Genomic DNA, 26,045 nt, shown 5'->3' on the forward strand with positions numbered 1-26,045 from the left:
ACAAGATGAGTATCTTGAACAGAACAGCCCCCCTATTCACTCACTATTGTCAAGCTATCTGCTTGCTGTCAGTGAACCACACACTGCACTCACACTGATACTTTTGCTATCGGTTACACCTGGTTCTGAGGACACATTACCTCCTCCTTGGCAGTCTGCATGGTTGATTCCAGTTTCGCCACGGTCAGCTGGAACGGACGGGTTTCCGGTAACGTGACCTGAAAAATAAGCAGACCCAACAACCATGGGACAGACGCTTTAGTCCTCTGCATCAAATCTGAAGGTGGGCAATACTGGCAAAGCAAGACAGGTAGATGGATGACCAATGTGAACGTGCTGGAAGACCACTGCCTCTGATCCCGGTTTTTCACCTGGCGGCCATTCTGAGCCCCGGGGCCCTGCATCTGTGCATGACTGGGAACCTTAGGACTCTCCCACCGGAGCGCTGCCATATTTTACAGCCCCTGCGTCGTCACCCCGCACCCTCCTCACCTTGCTCTCCAGGTGCACGTAGACCAGCTTGATGCCACTGTACAGGAAGATACTCTGTGTGATTCCTCCATAGAAGGGGGCGGCGATCAGAATCGCATCTGCCGATAGTAATCACAGCGTTACATGGTGCGGCACGAGGAACCGCCACTGCACAAGCTCTGAAATTCTGATACGATTTTTTATTTTTTTTCTTGGTTATTTTTCATTTAGGCTACTTTCACACCTGAGGCAGGACGGATCCGACAGGCTGTTCACCATGTTGGATCCGTCCTTCCGCTATTTCGCCGTGCCACTGCTCCGTCCCCATTGACTATAATGGGGATGGGGGTTGAGCTCCGGCGCAGCACGGCAGTTCGCGGCGAGAGGCCGCCGGACTAAAAAGTCGGACATGCAGGACTTTTAGTCCAGCGGCCTTTTGCCGTGCTGCGCCAGAGCTCAGCGCCTGTCCCCATTATAGTCAATGGGGACGGAGCGGCGGTCCGGCGAAATAGCGGAAGGATGGATCCGACAGGGTTAACAGCCTATCGGATCCGTCCTGCCGCAAGTGTAAAAGTAGCCTTACTCGTCCTTTATTTATTTATTGTTTTTTTTATCTCATTTTTATATTAGTTTATTTTTATTTTCTGTGTGATATCAGGGGAATAAAATGTATAAAAAAAAATCTTTTTTGTACATTTTTTTCTATTTTTTGATTAACTTATTTTTTTTAAATTCTGCCCCCTTTCTGTTGCAGTCAATTTTAAATTTATTAAATATATTAAATAATTTTATACTATAATATATATATATTATATTGTTGCCGATTATACCTGTACCCGGGGCTGACATATTTTTTCCCAGTTAGGCCTCATGCGCATCTGCATCCAATACACGAATTTTGCATATCGGACACATTCGTTGTAATGGAGCTGCAAAAAAAACGTGGAAAGCACACCGTGTGCTGTCCACATCCGAATGTCCGTGTATCTATTCCACTAAAAAGAGACACGTCCCATTCTTGTCCATTTTGCGGACAAGAATAGGCAGCTCTACAATAGGGCCGGTTTTGCAGATGGACGTGTGCACGAGGCCTTACGGGGAGGATGCAGCCTCCTGACATGCACTACCCATGACCCAGTAAACCTACCTCCTGGATCGCACAGGACCGCGGCCATGGAGGAGAACAGGGAGCCGCAGCCATTCAAGATGACCACCTATGAGACATGGGACAGAGCCGGGACGTCAGCAGCCGGACACAAACCGAGGTCTCCCCTTCAGTCCGATTATATCAGCAGTACTTACATTTTCAGGATTTAAAGGTGCGGGTGCTTTACAGTAATAGGTAAAAAAACGCGCCACCTCCTCCCTCAGACTGAAAGAAAAGCGGAAAGGAGGAGAAAACGACAGACAAGGAAATTAATAAAAATACGTACTTATTAAAAGGGGCCTTCCAGGTTTACACAGGAATTAATCACTGCACAAATTAAAAGTTATACAACTTTTTAATAGACAATGATTTAATTCCTTAAAAAAAAAAGATCTCTGCTTGATGTCAGTGAATGGGCATGGTTAATGTTTGCAATACTCACAAGGTATGTCCCTTCCAGTCCGGGTACTGCAGCAGCGGCGGCTCAATCACGTTCATGTCACTCTGCGTCAGCTGCCGGGAAGTAACCACAGGTAAGTAATTAATTTCTACACTGCAAACTAAGAATGGGGGAGGGGCTTAAAAAATACTCGCAAAAAAAAAATAAAAATACGTTTTAAAAGGCCCTTAAATGCGCAGGAATAACATGAAAACTGTTTTTTAGTGACTGACCGCTGGGCTGAGATATCAGCTCTTAAACTTTGTTTATATCTGGACATTGATGAGGATGAGGATTTAAATATTGTCACTTAACCACTTTGTTTCAGAAAGTTCTCCCGCTATTCACCATTCCCCCCCTGGCTGCCATAATTGTAGTCCTCAGAAAGTTCCCCAGTCAGTCTCCTTCTCCTTCTGGCAGCTGTATGTATAGTCTCAGAAGGTTCCCTAGTCAGCCTCTTTCCCTTCTGGTAGCTGTATACAGTATATAGCTCCCTAGTAAGCCTCCTTCCCCCTCTGGTAGCTGTAAATATAGTCCCAGATCCCCTAGTCAGCCTCCTTCCCCTTCTGGCAGCTCTAAATATAGTCTCAGAAGGTTCCCTAGTCAGCCTTTTTCCCTTCTGGTAGCTGTATATATAGTTCCCTAGTCAGCCTCCTTCCCCCCTCTGGTAGCTGTAAATATAGTCCCTGATCCCCTAGTCAGTCTCCTTCCCCTTCTGGCAGCTCTAAATATAGTCTCAGAAGGTTCCCTAGTCAGCCTTTTTCCCTTCTGGTAGCTGTATATATAGTTCCCTAGTCAGCCTCCTTCCCCCCTCTGGTAGCTGTAAATATAGTCCCTGATCCCCTAGTCAGTCTCCTTCCCCTTCTGGCAGCTCTAAATATAGTCTCAGAAGGTTCCCTAGTCAGCCTCTTTCCCTTCTGGTAGCTGTATATATATATAGTTCCCAGAAAGTTCCCTAGTCAGCCTCCTTCCCCCTCTGGTAGCTGTAAATATAGTCCCCGATCCCCTAGTCAGCCTCCTCCCCCTTCTGGCAGCTCTAAATATAGTCCTCAGAAAATTCCCAAGTCAGTCTCCTTCCCCCTCTAGCAGCAATGAGTATAGTCCTCAGAAAGTTTCCGAGTCAGTCTCTTTTCCGCACCTCTGACAGGTTTAAATATAGTCCTCAGAAAGTTCCCCATTTATTCGCCTTCCATTTCTGGCAGCTGTAAACATAGTCTTCATAAAGTTCCACAGTCAGTCTCCTTCTCCCTCTAGCAGCAATGAGTATAGTCCTCAGAAAGTTTCAGAGTCAGTCTCCTTCTCCCTCTGGTAACTGTGAATACAGTCTCCAGAAAGTTCCCTAGTCAGCCTCCTTTCCCTTCTGGCAGCTGTAAACATAGTCCTCAGAAAGAACCCCAAGACAGTCTCCTTCATCCTCTGGTAGCTGATGTAACATGGGGGGTCTAGCTTGTTGTAGTTGTGGGTGCACCTGTCCTAATGTTACTGAGCCACCCTGACTACTTAACCACTCCCCTTACTGCATCCCCCAGGAGTACTTACCCGCTTGGACATCAGATCAAAGCACAGCTTGTTCTCACTGGTGCCGAAGTTGATGATTCCCTAAAAAAAAACGGAGAAGATAAATGTCGCCCCACTATAAGATTAAAGGGGCTCTCTTTAATCGGACCCTTTATGACCTATCCAATCGATAGCTCAGCAAAAGTGCATTGCTGTCAGTGAATGGAGTCAGCCACAGCGACCTCATCCTGGGCTTGTTACAATGTGTCAGTCATCACTGGACACAGCAACAATGCGACCCTGTACTCCAGGCTGAGAATGCACTGGTACACTGTAACAAACCTCCCGCCGTGTCGCAGTCCTGATATAAATATGGCACTCCCTGTACTCACGTTGGGGTTCTTGTCCTCATCGTACTTGTCTTCGTGGTAGGCTCTGTACCCCTCCTCGGAGGATCCATGGAAGCCGCTCAGGATGTTCCCGCGGGTGGAGAGATAGGGGCTGCAGTACTGGCTGCAGCTGTAGACGTCCCCCACTGTGGACTCCTGCACCTTCCCCGATACTCCCTTGCCTACGACGTCCCCCTCTTGAGAAAAGCCGGCGTCTGTGGGGAGCGTGGCCTCTGCCCCTCCCCCCTGGCGTATCATGCCCAACATCTGGGCAAAAACGGTGAACATCCGCAGCTCGTGCTGGCGGTCCAGCTGCAGTCTCCGCTCCTCCAGGCGCAGCCTCCGTTCCTCGGCCTCCTGCTCCTGCTCCATCCGCCGCTCCTCCATCTGGAGGAAGCGCTCCTCGGACGCTCGCTGCGCCATCAGCATCTGGGAGATCAGCTGGTTCAGCGGTTCGTGGTTCTTACGCTTTCTCCATAACCGCTGGCGACGGCTCTGCCCGGACGATCCAGCCATGTTGGATTCGCTAAAGCCTGAAAGAACAAAGCAATGTTACCACCCCCTCGCCCTGCCAGTTCCTACATCACAGTCATGAACCAGGAGGCTCAGGATGAACAGAATCATTTATATACTCCAGACCCGCGTGTTACTCCTCGATTTGCAGAACTTTTGCGAAGTTCGCGCTACATTATGCTATTAAGATATGGCACCATTTTTTTTCGCCCCGAGCCTGCTGTCTCACCCCTTGGTTGGCTTTCTCGGGCGGATCCGGAGTACAACTCCCAATTTCTTCACGCACGGAAGACTGACTCCCGAGTGATGCTTCTGTCCCCCCCCCCTCTAAGCAGACAGTGGCGCTCTGTACAAGAGCCGACCGCGCGGTAGCGTCAGATCCACTGCGAGCCTCTCACGGGACCGCAGCACATCGCGCGGTATGATTTAACCTCTTCTCGTCCGCAATGATGGGGGTTGGACAAGGACAACGGAGGGCGAGCTGGGACTGAGGCGGCACAGGACGGCGCTATATATTCACAGTGGGTGTAACCTTTTAGGAATTGTCTGGACTGGATACAATTGTAGCAAACTCTCAGCTGTGAGACGTATTGGGTCTGTATAGGATTTAAAGGGGTATTCTGGTAACACAAAGTCATCTGCGAGATTGGCGGGCGTCCCACCCATCAGAAAGGGCGCATACTCGACCGTCACTGATTGGAGAGGTGGTCGAGCATGAGACATTTCTATGGGACTGCCGGTGTACTGTAGTGGGCATGCTTTACCGGCACTCGATTCAAATGGGGGACACGGGGTTCCCAGCGGTGGGGTTCCCAGCGGTCAGACCCCCATTGATTTATCAGTTACCTCCTATCCTGAGGTCATAATACGGCCCCAAAAGGCATCCATAAACTGGCCATACTCTTTTTAGAAGGGTGGCCGTCCTGAGTGTGTTGGGCGTGGCCCCTGGCTGTAGCTATAATGCGGGGCCCTAAGAACGGGACCCCTTCAATTAACTTAACATGCCCCTTTAAGGTCTCTATAGCCACTGCCTTACCTGAGGGGGACGCGCTGACGTCTTCGGTCACCTCCACTCTTGACATGGGGGAGTCGGGGGCCCCCCGCTCCATCAGGCTCTGCTCCTCCTCTTCCTGCTCGGCCCCAGAGTCGTGTATGTAGGTCATGGAGGGGGGCTCGGGGGTCAGACACTGCTCGTCAGATTGCACCTCCTCACATTTGATCTCCATCAGATCCGAGTGCTGGGCATGGCCGTACTGAGGGAAGTGGTTGTGGAAGCCGTCCGAGAGCTGCCCCTGCAGGACCGCCTGCCCCAGCACCCCGCCAGGGCCCATGGCTCCATAGGAGATGGTCGGGCGGTGGGTCAGCACCCGGTCCATGACCTCATAGAACTTCCACGCTCGGCCGCCGCGCAGCGTCTTACTGTTGTCCTTCAGCCGCCGGTACTCCAGCTTCATCTTCTTGATCTTCTCGCGGCACTGGTCGCCCGTGCGGTGGATCCCTTTCTCCCTCAGGACGTCTGCGATCCGGTTGAAGACGTGCTGGTTCCTCAGGCAGCTCTCCAGCTCCATCTGCACCGACTCATTGCCCCAGAGCTGCAGCAGCTCCACCACCTCCGGGTCCGACCAGTTGCTGCCACGTTCATACTTCTTCCCACGGAAATCCATATTCTAGAGACAAAAAGGCCAAGATATGGAAAGTTAGTGACCCCTGGACCGACCACATGACCCGGCGCAGAAGCCCAGGACATGCTCTAGACCTCACCAAAGCTGCTGCAAGAAAGACTGAACTCCCTATAGGAACAAGAGGGGGATGGAAAACTCATCGTAATCCAGAAGAAAGGAGCGGAATGCGTACGTATACTTATAACCGGACGGATTCTAATTACCGGATCTGGATATTATAACTACACTTTATTATAGTTACTGACTCTGGTTGTTCCAGCAGTGGACCTTATTATAATCACCGGCTCTGGATACTATAATCACCGGCTCTGGATACTATAACTAGATATTATTATGATTGCTGCTTCTTTGAATTATAACGAGACAATCTTGCAGCAAGTTCTAGTTATTATGATGTTATAGCGCTATAATTACCGGACTGTAATATTGTAATTGTTAAAATTATTTCCTTACAGGATTGGATTATTATATTACATATTTTATACGTATTTTTTTATGATCCAACCTGATTATTACAACTGGATCTGAGGAGTCTTGTGAACATCAGTGGATCTTCTTATATCTGCGGGGTCTGGATATTATAACCTCATTATTATATCTGCGGGGTCTGGCTATTATAACCTCATTATTATATCTGCGGGGTCTGGCTATTATAACCCCATTATTATATCTGCGGGGTCTGGCTATTATAACCTCATTATTATATCTGCGGGGTCAGGATATTATAACCTCATTATTCTATCTGCGGGGTCTGGATATTATAACCCCATTATTCTATCTGCGGGGTCTGGATATTATAACCCCATTATTCTATCTGCGGGGTCTGGATATTATAACCTCATTATTATATCTGCGGGGTCTGGATATTATAACCCCATTATTATATCTGCGGGGTCAGGATATTATAACCTCATTATTATATCTGCGGGGTCTGGATATTATAACCCCATTATTCTATCTGCGGGGTCTGGCTATTATAACCTCATTATTATATCTGCGGGGTCAGGATATTATAACCCCATTATTATATCTGCGGGGTCAGGATATTATAACCTCATTATTATATCTGCGGGGTCTGGATATTATAACCCCATTATTCTATCTGCGGGGTCTGGCTATTATAACCTCATTATTATATCTGCGGGGTCAGGATATTATAACCCCATTATTATATCTGCGGGGTCTGGATATTATAACCCCATTATTATATCTGCGGGGTCTGGATATTATAACCCCATTATTATATCTGCGGGGTCTGGATATTATAACCTCATTATTATATCTGCGGGGTCTGGATATTATAACCTCATTATTCTATCTGCGGGGTCTGGCTATTATAACCCCATTATTATATCTGCGGGGTCAGGATATTATAACCCCATTATTATATCTGCGGGGTCAGGATATTATAACCCCATTATTCTATCTGCGGGGTCTGGCTATTATAACCCCATTATTATATCTGCGGGGTCAGGATATTATAACCCCATTATTCTATCTGCGGGGTCTGGATATTATAACCCCATTATTATATCTGCGGGGTCTGGATATTATACCCTCATTATTCTATCTGCGGGGTCTGGCTATTATAACCCCATTATTATATCTGCGGGGTCTGGATATTATAACCCCATTATTATATCTGCGGGGTCTGGATATTATAACCCCATTATTATATCTGCGGGGTCTGGATATTATAACCTTATTATTATCTGCGGGGTCTGGATATTATAACCCCATTATGATCTGCGGGTCGCGATCATTGTCGGGTTACCTGGCTCCTGTAACACCCGGTTATAATAATCTCCGCCCGGTTATTACATTTCTAGCTCGGGTCACGCCGGCGGGGGGAGGGGTGCACTTAGCCTACATGGGACCCGCTTGGGGTTGTCCTGGCCTGGTCCGGTTCGGCACAGCTCGGTCCGGCAGGGCTGCGGCGGGTGGATCACATCCGGGTCCGTGCACATGCGTGCTGCCATTATTCCGGGATAACTTTGGTCCGTGTCAGTCATTGTGCGGCCGGGAGGGACTGAGACAACCTCCCCCCCCTTCCTCAGCCGGCGGGTGTGCTGCCGCCATCGTGTGGCCAAAGGAGGGTAGTGCGGCGGCAGTGAGGCTCTCTACAGGCTGTGTCAGGACATGTTGGGAGTTGTAGTCTCACCACAGAAGTACAGAGTACAAGCTCAGGTGAGCCCGACAAACGTTATGTGCCATGGTCTGAGGGTTAACTGGTAGATAATGGGCCCCAGCACAAACTGAGTACCACAGGGCCCCTGAACATGTGCTTTCTATCATACCCTACAGGGAATGGGCCAGTGCCCAGAGGGCCCCTGGAACTGGGGGCCCCTGCCTCACATTGACCATGTCATCAGGTAAGTCACCCTCCTCAGGATGGGGATACAGTTGAATACTGGGGTGGGTCCCTGGTGGCCCCCTGTCCGCGTTCACCCGCATGGCCACTAGTCCTGAGGTACATGAGGTGGAACATGGAGAGCAGACATCACTGGGACCCTCAGGTCGGACTATAGGGGGCATTTCTATTATTACTGGGGGCACTATAGGGGGCATTCCTAATATTACTGGGGGCACTATAGGGGGCATTCCTAATATTACTGGGGGCACTATAGGGGGCATTCCTAATATTACTGGGGGCACTATAGGGGGCATTCCTATTATTACTGGGGGCACTATAGGGGCATTCCTGATATTACTGGGGGCACTGCAGGGGACATTGTAATTTTACTGGGAGCACTTTAGGGGGCATTCCTATTATTACTGGGGGCACTATAGGGGGCATTCCTGTTATTACTGGGGGCACTATAGGGGGCATTTATATTAATACTGGGGGCACTATAAGGGGCATACTGTATGGGGCCACAAGGAGACGTTATACTGTATGGGGGCAGCCACAAGGAGACGTTACACTGTATGGGGGGCAGCCAGCAGGAGACGTTATACTGTATGGGGGCAGCCAGCAGGAGACGTTATACTGTATGGGGGCAGCCAGCAGGAGACGTTATACTGTATGGGGGCAGCCAGCAGGAGACGTTATACTGTATGGGGGGCAGCCACAAGGAGACGTTATACTGTATGGAGCAGCAGCCACAAGGAGACGTTATACTGTATGGAGCAGCAGCCACAAGGAGACGTTATACTGTATGGGGGCCACAAGGAGACGTTATACTGTATGGGGGCCACAAGGAGACGTTATACTGTATGGAGCAGCAGCCACAAGGAGACGTTATACTGTATGGGGGCAGCCACAAGGAGACGTTATACTGTATGGGGGCAGCCACAAGGAGACGTTACACTGTATGGGGGCCACAAGGAGACGTTATACTGTATGGGGGCCACAAGGAGACGTTATACTGTATGGAGCAGCAGCCACAAGGAGACGTTATACTGTATGGGGGCCACAAGGAGACGTTATACTGTATGGGGGCCACAAGGAGACGTTATACTGTATGGGGGCAGCCACAAGGAGACGTTATACTGTATGGGGGCAGCAGCCACAAGGAGACGTTATACTGTATGGGGGCAGCTACAGGGAGACGTTATACTGTATGGGGGCAGCCACAAGGAGACGTTATACTGTATGGGGGCCACAAGGAGACGTTATACTGTATGGGGGCAGCCACAAGGAGACATTATACTGTATGGGGGCAGCCACAAGGAGACGTTATACTGTATGGGGGCAGCAGCCACAAGGAGACGTTATACTGTATGGGGGCAGCAGCCACAAGGAGACGTTATACTGTATGGGGGCAGCAACCACAAGGAGACGTTATACTGTATGGGGGCAGCAGCCACAAGGAGACGTTATACTGTATGGGGGCAGCCACAAGGAGACGTTAGTGTATGGGGGCAGCAGCCACAAGGAGACGTTATACTGTATGGGGGCAGCAGCCACAAGGAGACGTTATACTGTATGGGGGCAGCCACAAGGAGACGTTAGTGTATGGGGGGCAGCCACAAGGAGACGTTATACTGTATGGGGGCAGCAGCCACAAGGAGACGTTATACTGTATGGGGGCAGCAGCCACAAGGAGACGTTATACTGTATGGGGGCAGCAGCCACAAGGAGACGTTATACTGTATGGGGGCAGCAGCCACAAGGAGACGTTATACTGTATGGGGGCAGCAGCCACAAGGAGACGTTATACTGTATGGGGGCAGCAGCCACAAGGAGACGTTATACTGTATGGGGGCAGCAGCCACAAGGAGACGTTATACTGTATGGGGGGGCAGCCACAAGGAGACGTTACAGTATGGGGGCAGCAGCCACAAAAGGAGACATTACAGCGGGGCAGCAGCCACAAGATGCTGCCCCCCCATGTCTTATGGCCACCTGTGTGACCTGCCACCACCATACAGTAATTCCTTCTTGCTGGTGATGGCTCGTTCCCAGTGCCTGCTGGCTGCTATTTCACTGTGCAGTGCGGAGCCGCTAGTTGCATGAAGGACTGACGAGTCGGCCGAGGTCGGACAGAAGACATATAATTGGGGCAGAGACGTTACACCTTTAATAGATGCCCGTCCGGCAGCCGTGATAAAGTTCAACTTCTGACTGACTTTGCCGCCACTCGCTGCTACTGCGCTGCTCAGCCCGGGCGTCACCTGATTCCGACGATAGACGTCGGTGGGCGGAGACTGCACCATGGGAGCAAGCGAGGAGGAGCCTGGCCGGCCGCTGCGGGAAGGAATAAGTGTGTAATGATGCAGGGGCGGGCGGCCGCGGATGCAGTTTTTGAAGCGGTCAGCGCACATGACAGCTTCGTGTGACGTCGCAAAATACAGCGGTAATTAGGAAACAGCGATATCGCCGTTTTTTAATACCGCTGTATATCGTGAACATCGGTATATCGCCCAGAGCACTGATCCTGAGTCGCTGGAGTCTTCACAACTGTAAGGATTTACAGTCATTCACTGCAAGCTATATTATATATATATATATATATATTGTTTTACGTCAGTAAGGCCTCATGCACACGACCGTTGTGTGCATCCGTGTCCGTTGTTCCGTTTTCCGTGATTTTCTGCGGACCCATTGACTTTCAAACTCGGAAAATGCACCGTTTGTCATCCGCATCCGTGTTTCCTGTCCGTCAAAAAAAATGACCTGTCCTATTTTTTTGACGGACAACGGTTCGCGGACCCATTCAAGTCAATGGGTCCGTGAAAAAACACTGAGGCACACATTTTTGTCATCTGCGTCTGTTTTTTTCGTATAATTTTCAAGGCAAGCTTGACTTAGATTTTTTTTTCACTTTTCTGGTCTGGTGCTCCTCCAAAAATCAAGGAAGACACACGGAAGAAAAAAACGGACACGGATCATGGAACAACGGAACCCCGTTTAGCTGACCGTGAAAAAATACTGTCGTGTGCATGAGGCCTAAGGGTGCTGGGTGGTTGGAGAAGTGGGAGGAGCTACAGGTGGTAAACGGGTCAATCTAAGGACTGATTTGTGAACCAGTTCTTTATGTTTATATTATAAAAGTTTCCTACTCTACCAGGTGTGTGTTGTGGTGGCGGCGTGATCGCATGCTAGGGAAGACGGGATCCAGGGGCCCAAGTAAATCCTTTCCCAGGGTCCAATCAAATGCGTCTCCTGGAGGCACGCTATTGCTGGCAAAAAATTATATATAGTGTTAAAGATGGCCACCCTTTTTCATCTAGAGCCTCGGCTCCATTCGCACGTCCGCAATTTCTTTCCGCAAAATAATTGCGGACCCATTCATTCCTATGCGGCCCAGACACGGAATTGCGGACCTGCACTTCCGTTCTGCAAAAAAATAGAACATGTCCTATTCTTGTCTGCAATTGCGGACAAGAACAGGCATATTCTATTAGTACCGGCAATGTGCGGTCCGCAAAATGCGGAACGCACATTGCCGCTTTCCATGTTTTGCGGATCCACAGCTCCGTGGATCCGCGAAACACGCTGCGGACGTGTGAATGGAGCCTTACCCTTTTATATTCCAGGACAGGATTGTCATTATTTATTAAAGATATAATATAAAGCATGGGACTGCCGAGAGGGGGTGGGAAAAAGAGAGAGGAAAAAAACAACAAAAAAACCCCCACCCTCATTCACATCCATCACTAAGTGACCCCTTTGGTGTAGATTCTCACCAATGGATCCCCAAAATGTCCCTAAGTGTCCCTCTTAATCCATTCTATTTCCCGCCGCTTCCTGATATTTCAGTTTATCCTCCATCCACTCTTCGATTTCATTGGGGGGGGAAAAAAAAGTTTTTTTCAGATTAGGCTATTTTCACACTTGCGGCAGGACGGATCCGGCAGGCTGTTCACCCTGTCGGATCCGTCCTTCCGCTGTTTCGCCGTGCCGCCGGACCGCCGCTCCGTCCCCATTGACTATAATGGGGACGGGGCGGCGCTCCGGCGCAGTACGACAGTTCACGGTCAGAGGCCGCCGGACTAAAAAGTCGGACATGCAGGACTTTTAGTCCGGAAGCCTTTTGCCGTGCACCGCCGTACTGCACCAGAGCGCCGCCCCCGTCCCCATTATAGTCAATGGGGACGGAGCGGCGGCACGGCGAAACAGCGGAAGGACGGATCTGACAGGGTGAACAGCCTGCCGGATCCGTCCTGCCGCAAGTGTGAAAGTACCCTTACTCTTAGGCCTCCTGCACACGACCGTTGTGTGCACCCGTGGCCGTTGTCACGTTTAACGTGTTTTTCTGCGGTCCCATTGACTTTCAATAGGTCAGTGGAAAAATCGGAAACCGCAGCCGCATCCGTGATCCGTGTTTCCTGGCCGTGAAAAAAATATGACCTGTCCTATTTTTTTTCACGGTTCACTGACCCATTCAAGTCAATGGGTCCGTGAAAAATCACGGATGCACACAAGATTGTCATCCACGTCCGTGATCCGTGTCCGTTTTTTCCTATCATTTCAATGGCAAACTTGACTTAGATTTTTTTTTTGCATTTTTCATGTCCGTGGATCCTCCAAAAATCACGGAAGACCCATGGAAGAAAAAACGGGCACGGATCACGGTACAACGGAACCATGTTTTGCGGGACGTTAAAAAATACTGTCGTGTGCAGGAGGCCTTAAAGGGGTTGTCTCTTCAGCCAGCATGGTGCACTAGCGGCAGCACAGATCCGGCAGGCTGTTCCCCTGCTGGAACACCATGCCGGAAAAGGCTACTGCCAGTACGAAAGTAGCCTAAACTGGAATGCTGTAGTGATTTAAAAAAACGGCACCTTAGGCCTGCTGAGTGCAGGAGCGCGCGGCGTATAATCTATACCAGTGTATTACTGTACCGCAGCGGCGGCTCCAAACACCCGCCTCATGGCTGCAGCCGCCTGTGCTACTCCAAACAGACTCATGCCTCCGCCTGGTGGGTACCACCACCTTACTCACCGCAGCTACTTCATAACCTCGCCGCTCGTAAAAACGCCAAGGGGACGCTCCAGAAGAGACGGACCACGTCACATTGCATCCGCTCTCGTGCTCCTCCTCTCCGCTGGTAACTTGCAAGTTCCCCCATTTGAATAGAGCGGCAGGCACCCATGTAAGTCTGCCGCGCCAAACGGGGGAACGCAGGCTCCCGCCGATCAGACACTTATCCCATATCCTGTTAACAGGGGAGACATTGTCTCGATGGGACAACCCCTTTAATATTGGGGTGCTCTAGGGGGTGGTGTTACTACTGTGGGCACTATTGAAGGCACTCTGCTTGGCACAGTTATTTATGCAGAATTTTAAGGGGGACTATCCGTATGCCTGCAGTGTAGTATTTGGGGGTGTGAGGGAGAACAGCGGGTGCAGTATTGTGGGTGGCAGCGGGATAACACTGTTGAGGTAAGTGAGGAATCTAAGATATCTGTCTGGTTAACTCTGCAGAGACGAGACATGGCGCAAAAGTAGTTATGGTGGTCTGGGCGAATGGAGAAGATAAGGAAAGAGAACATGTACATCACTGGAGGTATGTAATGCTGTATTCTCCTGTATGTTTGGTAGTGCTCCCACCTCCACAGCCCTCTCCTCCATATCTTAGACAACAGGAGGACGACCGGACGTGGAAACTGCCATATACTTTCTGTATCAGTTCACCTGGAGATTCCCAAAATACTCCATCTAGTACAGGGATCAGCAACCTTCAGCACTCCAGCTCTTGTGAAACTACAATTCCCAGCATGCTCCATTCATTTGTATAAAGAGTTCTTAGAGTAGCAGAGCAAGTATGCATGCTGGGAGTTGTAGTTTCACAACAGCCGGAGGTTGCCTACCCCTGATCTAGTAGCTGGAATATGAATACAGAGCCTAGACTGCGTACAGCTGAAGGTTTGCTACAATTTCATCCAGTCTACACCATAATTTATTCATTAGAAGTACAATAGACACCACTGGGTTATGCAGCTCACGGTACCACGCACGGACTGTGGACAGGTATGGCGCTGAGTAAGGATGAAGGTAGCCATGTTTTTCTGATCCTATACAATCCCTATGTCCTTACACAGTTTACGTTGGCTTTGTCCCGACCACATCTGGTACGATACACAGGTGCAATTTGACTTTCTATATCTGTACAATCCCTATAAGCCACATTCAGATGCAACCTGAAGTGTTTATTATGTTGTAAATTTTTGTTTTATTGAAAAAATATAACAATTTATATGAATAAAATATTATGTTTTATAAACTTCCAGCGAGCAGTGATTGCAGTTCCGCTAGTCTCCAGCGGGGGGCGCAACAGCCCCAGACCGCGCTCAGTTTTTGCTCTTGTCTTCGCGCTGACGTCTGTGTATATTCAGGAGTCTAAACAGCAGGATGGGTGACGTCAGGAGATTAGACAATCAGAGTGGAACGTCTTGTGCCCATCGAATGCATCTTGAAAGAAATGGAAGCGTCTTCACCTCTGGACCCGGCAGGGGCGACGCTGAGAAACATCTCCTGATATATTATAAACCATTGTGCGTGCAGCACAGAGACGTCCATCCACATTGTGCAGGATGGATCCGGTCACATCGCTCGCTGTTGCCCCCAAAAGTTCACACGTGTACACCCTGCTTTCCATTGAAATCAGTGGGGTCTATGAAAACATAAGGGATCCGTCACAGTGTGCCAGCGATGGCCACACGTCAGCTTACTTGCCCCCAGCTAGTAACCCTAAACATGAACGATGGGGTATATCGCTAGGATATGCCCCCATTGTCTGATAGGTGTGGGTCCTGCACCTACAAGGAGACTGGAGCGGAGAAAGTTGAGAAGGGCGCACTGCGCATGCGCAGGCGCCCTCCATTCATTTCTATGGAGCCGCTGAAAATACCGAGCGGTGGCTCGGCTATTTCCATCGGCCCTATAGAAATGAATTGGAGCGGTGGCCGCGCATGCGCAGTGTGCTCCCATTCACTTCAATGGAAGAGGCAGGGAGCTGCGCCTGGTGGTGGACGGACCCCGGGAAACCCGGGGTCCTCCAGGCACAACTCTCCCAGCTCCGTTCATCTTGTAGGTGCGGGTCCCAGAGGTGGAACCCGCACCTATCAGACAATGGGGGCATATCCTTGTGATATGCCCCCATTGTCTAAGATGTAATAACCCCTTTAAGGGGACCCCCCGTTCTTTGGATCAGGTGGGGGTCACAGCGATCGGACCCTCACCGATCAGTTAGTTATTCCCTATCCCATGAATTGGGGATAACTTTACAACTCAGCACAATCCCTTTAAGTCTCTGTATATAAACAAGAATGTTTCCATTCATTGACAGCAAGCAGAGAGCCACACAGAGTATGTTGCTCAACTGGTGGCAGGAAATCAAAACTGTACAAATGCAGGCGCCGAGTGACGGAAGCAAATTTTTTGGAACAAGGAACATTTTTGATGCGAGGCACATGGAGGAAAAGTAAGGGTTGTGCATACAGTGCAGGAAATGCGGGGTTAATATAGTGTAAGAGCTGGGGCCAGGCTCCATGTGATGATGTCGCACTGTATATGGTCTGTACATAAACCCAGCATTCGTATGTATGATGACGTAGCTGGGTATGGGGTAGGCAGGGGCTTCCTAGGAAAACATTTTGGTGGAGGCCTCCATCTGACCAGTTATAACCGACAGAGAGGCTGCCACACATTTGTCTGGCCCTTTCTACCGAAGTCTGTGAGAGGCACATTGAAATATCAATTATAGGTCCTAATTTATGTACTGATTCATGTCGTAATATATGTGTGTTTAGCCGTCTGAGCTTTGTTTTTGTGATACAGAGCTCCAAATCCCCTGCTTCTAGAGTTTTATACTGTAATTTTGGCTACCTGCAGTCACCACTAGAGGGAGCTTACTGCATGCAGTGCATACATTCCCTAAACCAGTATGTAGCAAGCTCCCTCTAGTGGTGACTGCAGGTAGCTGCAATTGCAGCATTTAACTCTATCTATCCATAAGTTCTTATGGGGGGGACACCCCCTTTAAGCAATAGAGGGGGTGTCAGTAGATTCACGCTGCCTAAGTCATGTTGGCGGTGGACTTATCCATGTTCCGCCAGTAGCACTGGGATGTCGTCACCCGCCGCGCTGTATTTGGTAACTGGATTTGCAGAGAGGGGAAGATGGATTTCTCTCTGCGTCTGAAGTCCTGCCGGGCAGCACATTTCAAAACCAAACCTTCGTCCTGCCAAGAACATGTTTACACATCGCAGCGAGAGCACCCAGTGTGCAGCATCTCCGCTTAACCCCTCACACCCCCGACCTGGGAGGCGATCAGAGAGATGTAGCAGAGCCGAGTTGTCATTTCGCTCAGATGATGTGTTGACACAGGGCTGCCCTATTTCAGTGGAGCCCCAAAGAGTTATAGGACAAGATCGGCTCTGCTACATCGGCACAGATTAAGAGGATGACTTTAAAGCAAGCGAACAAGTCAGATTACAGAGAGAACATCCTGCAGGCATATTGCTTACTGGGCAGCGGGGTCCTCAGCTGTCGCCCTGTTACTGGATACAGATAAACAAGGCATTACCATCAAACTGGCAGCACGCGTCTGTTCACACCTCGCGGTTGCATTGTTTTTGTTTATTGCAAAATTGCATTAAAAACCATAAAATGGCCATAGTAAAACAACACGGAGTTCGGCGCGTGCAGCCACCTCTCCGTTATCAGAGACGGGGGGTCGGAGGACTTACACCTACTGGATATTTAGGCCATCCAGATGGGAGTACCCCACTTATCCCAGTTCTAGCAAATCCTTTTCATTCTTTGTATAATGTATACCTTTCCAGTTGACCTTTTGCAACAATTCCACATCGTTTTCAAGATCTCTGCTTGCTGCCATCCCATATTAAGCTTTCTAATAGTGTGTCCAGGACATGTCATGGACCCACAGGAGCGTTGCTCGTTACAAGGCACAGCTTTGGTAAATTGTTTTGTAATGAGCCCCGTGTGTCCGTCACATGACGATGACTGATTTATATTCACTGAAAGATATCAAAGATTTTTTTTAATAGTATCTTTTTATTAATTAAAGATTAACAAAGCATTACAAACACTCCAATAACAGGTACATCATTTCCAAGCACAGTACAGTAGTTGACATGGGGTTAACCATAGCAGAAAGATATCAAAGCTGGTTCCCAGCAAGCAGAGATCTTGAAAACCTTAAGGAATTGATACAGAAGTTATGTTGCAAAATGTTATCGCTTTTCATTATACGTACATGTTCTGCAACAATCCTGTTTATATATTTATTTATAATAAATTGTTTCAAACTTTAAAATCTCTGCTTGCTGTTAGTGAATGGGGGCATTCACATCCAGAGGCTGCCGTGACCTACTTACTACTTTTCACAGCTGAGAGTTTGATACAGTTGTATCCAGTCTAGACCGTCCTCTGCCAGCCCAGGCTACTTTTCACGCGTGCGGCAGCGTGGCAGAATTCTCCGGATCCGGCACTGCAGGATGCAACCAGGATGTCTGCTGGCCCCAATAAAGGGGTTATCCAATCCCTATATCGACCCCCCCTCTAATGCCAGGGCCCCTCATATAGGTTATACTTAACCCGCTCTCTGGCACCCGCGTCGCTCCCGATTCCCGCACGGCCAGCGCTGGCATCTCCCCGATCAAAACATCCGGCGACGGAGGGAGCAGCCAATTTCTGCATTGTCACCGCCGTGGCCCGCTATGGGCTGCATGCTACGGTTTGTGTCCGGCCGATTCCCGGCATTGTCTGACGGATTAGGCGGCCGGATCTGCATGCCGCGGATGTGAAGGTAGCCTAAACGCATCAGCGGCACAAATGTGTCTCCTTTCCTGATACTTTGTTACCATGTATTAGGCAATCAGTTGATACATTTTACCCAACAGAGCATGGTCTAGACCTGGTATAACTGCAGCAAAATCTCAGCTGTGATAAGTATTAGGTCTGTACATGTTTTCTGGCTCTTGGTATAAGACGCACAGCCAGCAGAGATCTTGCAAATGGTGATACACATAGGGGAGAATTTGCTAACCCATTTGTAAGTATAAAAGTCTCATATTTTAACCAATCCTCTGTACAGCCCATACGAGTACTAACTAGAGGTGCATGACATGGACTACAGATCAGTGACCCGCAGTGGACCTGCTTGCTGATGGTTTCCAGATACCTAGCTGTGATTTGCACAAAAGAAATAGGCTACATGCACACGACCGCATGTGTTTTGCGGTCCACAAAAAAACCAACGGATGCCATCCGTATGCCATCCGTTTTTTTTGCGGACCCATTGTAACAATGCAGAAAACAGACAAGAATAGGACATGTTCAATTTTTTTTTGCGGGGCTACGGAACGGACATACTGATGCGACAGCACACGGTGTGCTATCCGCATTTTTTGCGGACCCATTGAAATGAATGAGTCTGCATCTTATCCGCAAAAAAAACGGACACGGAAACCAAATACGTTAGTGTGCATGTAGCCATAAGTTGTGAAATCAGCTGTAGCTAATGTTTTTCTGTCCGCCCTGTTGGCTGGATCACAGGGCCAAAGTCAGGACGCTTATATTTTTGGAGCATGGTTTTTAATTTTTGGGGATTAAAGCGTTTTTGGAATTTCATCACTTCTAAAGATTAGACTTTCGGTCCTGGAGTTATTGCTCTGCTTTGCTTTCAGAATGTTGCAACCATTGGGATCATTACCAGTAATCTTCCTCTGGGCCAATATCTGGGAATGACGGCGACCCGCCCCGCCACAGGGCAAAATACTGGGGCAGACCCCTGCTGATCAGTGGAAACCGTTCTGCATGCCTTCCCAAATTCCCATCAACATCTGGAAGCAAAATAACCCAAAATATTAGCAGATGATGACCTTGGCAGGACTTCAGCCATCTACATGGACATTTAAAGGGCCAGCATCATCATTTTCGGAGTAGTGTACCGTGAGGAGTATTCTTTGCTGTGATTTATTTCTTTTCAGCTTCATTCAATTTAGATCTAATTACTCACAAATCCATTCAGCATCCAGCCAGGAGGCTGCACGGCAGCACACAGGCTCACTAAACTATGAGGCTGCGGGGACTATGTGTGCCGCCACATGGTGCACCATATGTTGGAGATACGGCTTCTAATGGAGCCTGTCACAAATTGTTCCATATGAATCCCGCTGAAATAAAGTCTGTATGCCGTCATATGTAATTGGAGGCATACAAGGATACAGTACGGCTCTACAGAGGACTATGGCAGCAATTTATCAACACCTTTGCAGTGGAACAATAGGGTTGCAATTTGCACAAGAAAAATGTTATTTTTTTATTTTATTCTATGCTAGCCAAAAGTTGGAAAACTGGGTGTGATTTTCCAGGAAGGGCGTGGCCTAAACCATTTAGGCCTCATGTAAACGAACGTATTTTCGTTTTTTTTGTTTACTCCTTGTGCACTCCGTTTCCGTTCCGCAAAAAAAGGAACGTGTCCTATTATTGTCTGCATTATGGACAAGGATATTACTGATCTTTTATGGGCCAGCTGTTCTGTTCTGCAAAATACGAAATGCACACAGACGTCATCCGTACCTTTTGCGGATTCGTTTTTTTGCGGACCGCAAAATAAATGCGGTCGTGTGCATGAGGCCTTAGAAAGATTTATTATTACTGAAGCCAGGTAATGGCACAGATTTAGGCCCCTTTCACACAGGCGAGTATTCTGTGCGGGTGCAATGCGTGATGTGAACGCATTGCACCCGCACTGAATCGGGACCCATTCATTTCTATGGGGCTGTGCACACGAGCGGTGATTTTCACGCATCACTTGTGCGTTGCATGAAAATCGCAGCATGTTCTATATTGTGCGTTTTCCACGCAACGCAGGCCCCATAGAAGTGAATGGGGCTGCGTGAAAATCGCAAGCAAGTGCGGATGCGGTGCGATTTTCACGCACGGTTGCTAGGAGACGATCGGGATGGAGACCCGATCATTTTATTATTTTCCCTTATAAACATGGTTATAAAGGAAAATAATAGCATTCTGAATACAGAATGCATAGTACAATAGCGCTGGAGGGGTTAAAAAAATAAATGTAACTTACCTTAATCCACTTGCTCGCGCAGCCGGCATCTCTTCTGTCTCTTTCTTTGCTGATTGCAGTCAAAGGACCTGTGGTGACATCACTCCGGTCATCACATGAGCCATCACCATGGTAAAAGATCATGTGATGACCGGAGTGATGTCACCACAGGTCCTTTGACTGCAATCAGCAAAGAAAGAGACAGAAGAGATGCCGGGCTGCGCGAGCAAGTGGATTAAGGTAAGTTACATTTATTTTTATTTATTTTTTTAACCCCTCCAGCGCTATTGTACTATGCATTCTGTATTCAGAATGCTATTATTTTCCCGTATAACCATGTTATAAGGGAAAATAATTACATCTACACAACACTGATCCCAAACCCGAACTTCTGTTAAGAAGTTCGGGTTTGGGTACCAAACATGCCGATTTTTCTCACGCGCGTGCAAAACGCATTACAATGTTTTGCACTCGCACAGACAAATCGCGCATGTTCCCGCAACGCACCCGCACCTTTTCCCGCAACGCCCATGTGAAAGAGGCCTTAGGCTCAACTCTACACTTGCTCATAGAAGGAGTAGAATTAAAGTGGTTATCCGAGCCTGGAAATGCCCCCCCAAATGCCCGGGCCCCTCACACTGATTCTACTTACCTGACTCCACACGCAGCTCCTGGTCCCCACATATCGGGGGGGGGGGGGGGGGGGAGTAGCCAATGGCAGGCGGTAATAGTGAGGCTCGTCGCCGCCCCCCGACACCAGATGTTTTCATCTGTGCACGGGGAGAAGCAGCGGCGGCCGTGCGGGGACCAGGTAAGTAGAATCAGTGTGAGGGTCCTGGGCATATGGGGGGGCATTTCCAGGCTCGGATAGCCCCTTTAATAACTGCGACTTTCCAAAATGCACCACATTCATTCAGAGGTATTTTACTTTAGTGTACTTTTGTTTAAGACTGGAGTATGAAACACTGTTTTTATGCTAGTTTCACATCTGCGGCACAGCTCTCCAGTAGGCTATTCCTGCCGGAGTTCTCAGGATATTGCTCCCTGCCTGCAGGACCCCATTGACTATAATGGGATCTGGAGAAGATCCTGGCGCTCCCTGGCAAATTTGCCAGGATTCAGTTGGACAAAAACTTCTGCACGCAATGGTTTTAGTCTGGCCGATTCCTGGCATTCTTTGCTGGAACAGCCTGCTGGAGAGCTGTGCCGCGCATGTGAAAGTTTCCCCATATGAGAGCTGTGTAGAACCATAAGATAGTCTCCACAGTGACGTTACTCGAGATACATTTTTGCCATGATTTTTTAATAATGTGAGCAAAAAAAAAAATCTGCAAAACTGCAATAAATGTGGGAAAACTGTGAAAATTAAATGTTCAATTCGAACACAGCTGCTGTGAAACCACAACTCCCAGCATGCAAACTAGCTCGGCAGTTGTTGTAACTTCCATAGAAGTGAAATGAGGATTTTGGGACTCGTAGTTTTCAGAACATCTGGAATGCCCGAAGTTGTGGATCCCTGGCCTAATATAATGGATTTGATGCCCACCTGCGAGCCTGGCATGCAAGAAAACAAAGGCTATTGCCAAAGTGGCATCACGGCTAAAGGGTTTCAACATGAAATCTGCACCTGCTGTGTTTCTGAGCTCCATGGCTTTAATGACGTAGATACAGTGATTTATGTGATCTAGGCATGGTGGGGCGTAGGAATAGGGTTTGGTGGGGGCACCCCCATAATAAAATAGATCAGTGTCACTATGAGGTTATCGTCCCCCCAATACAGTGTAGACTTACCATTTACGGAAGAGATTTAGAAACGCTATTACTGGCCCCTGACAGGGTGATGATCCCAGCCCTCATTCATCTTAAGCTCTTGAGGTTCTGGACTTAGATCAGAAGCCAAATAGAAGCTCCAGTCACTCGGGCCAAAACTTTCTGTAATCACAGTCCCAGGATAGACAGATAGATAGACAGACTGTGTATAGCCCATGATGGGGGGGAGGCGCTGTTCATCATGCTTTCATGACTGCAAGGGACCTTGTACCTCCAAAATGCTGATCCTCAGATCATACCTCCAAAGTAAAAATAGACCCTAGATCAGACCCCTATATACAGGGAGTGCAGAATTATTAGGCAAATGAGTATTTTGACCACATCATCCTCTTTATGCATGTTGTCTTACTCCAAGCTGTATAGGCTCGAAAGCCTACTGCCAATTAAGCATATTAGGTGATGTGCATCTCTGTAATGAGAAGGGGTGTGGTCTAATGACATCAACACCCTATATCAGGTGTGCATAATTATTAGGCAACTTTCCTTTGGCAAAATGGGTCAAAAGAAGGACTTGACAGGCTCAGAAAAGTCAAAAATAGTGAGATATCTTGCAGAGGGATGCAGCACTCTTAAAATTGCAAAGCTTCTGAAGCGTGATCATCGAACAATCAAGCGGTTCATTCAAAATAGTCAACAGGGTCGCAAGAAGCGTGTGGAAAAACCAAGGCGCAAAATAACTGCCCATGAACTGAGAAAAGTCAAGCGTGCAGCTGCCAAGATGCCACTTGCCACCAGTTTGGCCATATTTCAGAGCTGCAACATCACTGGAGTGCCCAAAAGCACAAGGTGTGCAATACTCAGAGACATGGCCAAGGTAAGAAAGGCTGAAAGACCACCACCACTGAACAAGACACACAAGCTGAAACGTCAAGACTGGGCCAAGAAATATCTCAAGACTGATTTTTCTAAGGTTTTATGGACTGATGAAATGAGAGTGAGTCTTGATGGGCCCGTGGCTGGATTGGTAAAGGGCAGAGAGCTCCAGTCCGACTCAGACGCCAGCAAGGTGGAGGTGGAGTACTGGTTTGGGCTGGTATCATCAAAGATGAGCTTGTGGGGCCTTTTCGGGTTGAGGATGGAGTCAAGCTCAACTCCCAGTCCTACTGCCAGTTTCTGGAAGACACCTTCTTCAAGCAGTGGTACAGGAAGAAGTCTGCAAGGTAAGAAAAACATGATTTTCATGCAGGACAATGCTCCATCACACGCGTCCAAGTACTCCACAGCGTGATATTAGACCCCCTAAATACAGACCCCAGATCATACCTACAAAGTAAATCTAGACCAGACCCCTAAATATTAGACCTCCTAAATGCAGACCCAGATCATACCTTCAGAGTAAATATAGACCCTCGATCAGACCCCTATATATATAGACCAGATATTAGACCTCCTAAATGCAAACCCCAGATCATACACCTATATAATTATAGACTAAAGATTAGACCCCTAAATACAAACCCCAGATCATGCCCCTATATAAATAAAGACCCGAGATCATAACCCCAAAGTAAATATACATCCCAGACCAGACCCCCCTTCTCCCCACATTGTATAGATTCCAGAGGTAGATTTACTTATCTGTCCTCGTTCCTACAACCCTTTTACTCCTATGCACCATCGCAGACAATGTCCTGTCAGCAGGGACTGGTGGGACCCCAGACCAGACCCTCAAAATAAATACAGACCCTCATAATAAATGAAGACCCTAGACAAGACCCCCAAAATAACTATAGACACCAGATCAGAACCCCAATACGAATATAGACCCTGGAAAAGGCTGTCAAAATAAATATAGACGCCTGAGCAGATCCCCATTAATACAGACCTTTAAATACGTAGACCCCAGCCCAAACTACCTATTTACCGTAGGTAGGTGCCTACTAGAACCCAATTTATACAGACCCCCTTCCCCACATATGCACAGACCCCAAACCAACCCTTAATACAGACCCCACATAATATGTGCAGCTACAATCCTCTTTCTCCCAGGCGTCACCATATATAATATCCTGACACCAAGGACTGGAATTGGTGTGTTCTTCAGGGTGTCGGGAAGATCTCCCCTTATTCCAGGAGTCTCCCGCACATTCAGTTATGTGACCATTTGCAGAAACATAGATAATAAATAAACGTAACCAAAAAAGGTCTCCTTCGCAGGATTTGCCGCTGGTAAAATAAAGATACCCGTTGTCAGTAGTGCAGCCTCAGGCTTGGTTGATGACGGTCACACAGTGCAGGCCCATGGAGGAGATCGGTGGGGTGCACTATAGCGGACGATTTCCAGCACAGTTCAGAAAACAATATTATCTTGAGCTTTGGAGGTTATTTGGAGGGGCAGCCAGGATCATGAGGGTCAGGGGTGAGGTCTAATTTCCTTACACCCCAATACAAAGTGTGTAAATGGGCCTCCTTATAGAGGCCAGAGGAACCTGTAGGACCCCTCAGGATCCAGAGCTTGGGGAAACTGCAAACTCTGCATCCCATATAATTATGCCCTAGGGCGGGAGAAGTATTTTTCATGTGGACTCCCATCAGGTTCATGGAACTTGTGTTGGCTGCGGACGCTTAGCCTGAGGTCAGTGCATGTCTCTGTACATACTGATGTGCGCTGCTACATTGTATAACATACGGGAGGCGTCATGTATAGTATGTGGGGTGCTTATCTGTCTACCATGCACCCCACCACAGCCACTCCTGTGCCTCTGTATTCCCAGACTTTCTCGCAGCGGGTTAAGAGCCACAGAAGCCGAGCCAAGAAAATTAGAAAACAATAAAAAAAAACGAATGTCTCCATGGCAACGGCTTCGAGTTCTGCAGCAAAACAAATTACTTTCTGTCTAAATATTTCTAGCAGTGTTTCCATGAGATGTGGCCAATGCTGAGAGCCAGATAGCGATCAGATAGCGGGGTGAACCCCAGCAGGACCCCCATCATCTCCTCCTAACGGGATACAGTCAGAAATAAAGTCACCGTACTGCAATATATGGAGATGATCAATTATACACTAAAGAAGTCATCTTCATATCATAGGCTTTTATTCAGAAACTGCTGTCAGTCACTGAAATTGTAAATATCCTTGCAACTCAGACAATATTATAGTAGTTATATTCCTGTACATAGGAGCAGTATTATAGTAGTTATATTCCTGTACATAGGAGGCAGTATTATAGTAGTTATATTCCTGTACATAGGAGGCAGTATTATAGTAGTTATATTCTTGTACATAGGAGGCAGTATTATAGTAGTTATATTCCTGTACATAGGAGGCAGTATTATAGTAGTTATATTCCTGTACATAGGAGCGGTATTATAGTAGTTATATTCTTGTACATAGGGGCAGTATTATAGTAGTTCTATTCTTGTACATAGGAGGCAGTATTATAGTAGTTATATTCTTGTACATAGGAGGCAGTATTATAGTAGTTATATTCTTGTACATAGGTGGCAGTATTATAGTAGTTATATACTTGTACATAGGAGCAGTATTATAGTAGTTATATTCCTGTACATAGCAGGCAGTATTATATTAGTTATATTCTTGTACATAGGAGGCAGTATTATAGTAGTTATATTCTTGTACATAGCAGGCAG

At 48.0% G+C, this 26,045-nt stretch overlaps 1 protein-coding gene across 4 annotated transcripts in view; it reads right to left on the bottom strand.

Annotated features, from left to right (window-relative positions):
* The window catches only part of LOC122920135 (1-aminocyclopropane-1-carboxylate synthase-like protein 1), a 98,574-nt gene that overhangs the window by 20,361 nt on the left and 52,168 nt on the right, over positions 1 to 26,045 (bottom strand). For 2 of the 4 annotated variants that reach the window (XM_044269342.1, XM_044269346.1), the window contains exons 2-9: positions 5,493 to 6,123; positions 3,947 to 4,476; positions 3,597 to 3,656; positions 2,061 to 2,131; positions 1,774 to 1,843; positions 1,619 to 1,685; positions 493 to 590; positions 141 to 218 (exon numbers count right to left, since the gene is read on the bottom strand). In XM_044269342.1, coding sequence (XP_044125277.1) covers positions 141 to 218; positions 493 to 590; positions 1,619 to 1,685; positions 1,774 to 1,843; positions 2,061 to 2,131; positions 3,597 to 3,656; positions 3,947 to 4,476; positions 5,493 to 6,123 — 1,605 coding nt within the window. Of the gene's footprint in view, positions 1 to 140; positions 219 to 492; positions 591 to 1,618; positions 1,686 to 1,773; positions 1,844 to 2,060; positions 2,132 to 3,596; positions 3,657 to 3,946; positions 4,477 to 5,492; positions 6,124 to 7,912; positions 8,143 to 26,045 lie in introns of those variants that run through there. The other 2 variants (XM_044269343.1, XM_044269344.1) reach the window with 2 other exon arrangements.

Source organism: Bufo gargarizans, chromosome 10 (assembly GCF_014858855.1).
Source record: "Bufo gargarizans isolate SCDJY-AF-19 chromosome 10, ASM1485885v1, whole genome shotgun sequence".
NCBI classification, from domain to species: Eukaryota; Metazoa; Chordata; class Amphibia; order Anura; family Bufonidae; genus Bufo; species Bufo gargarizans.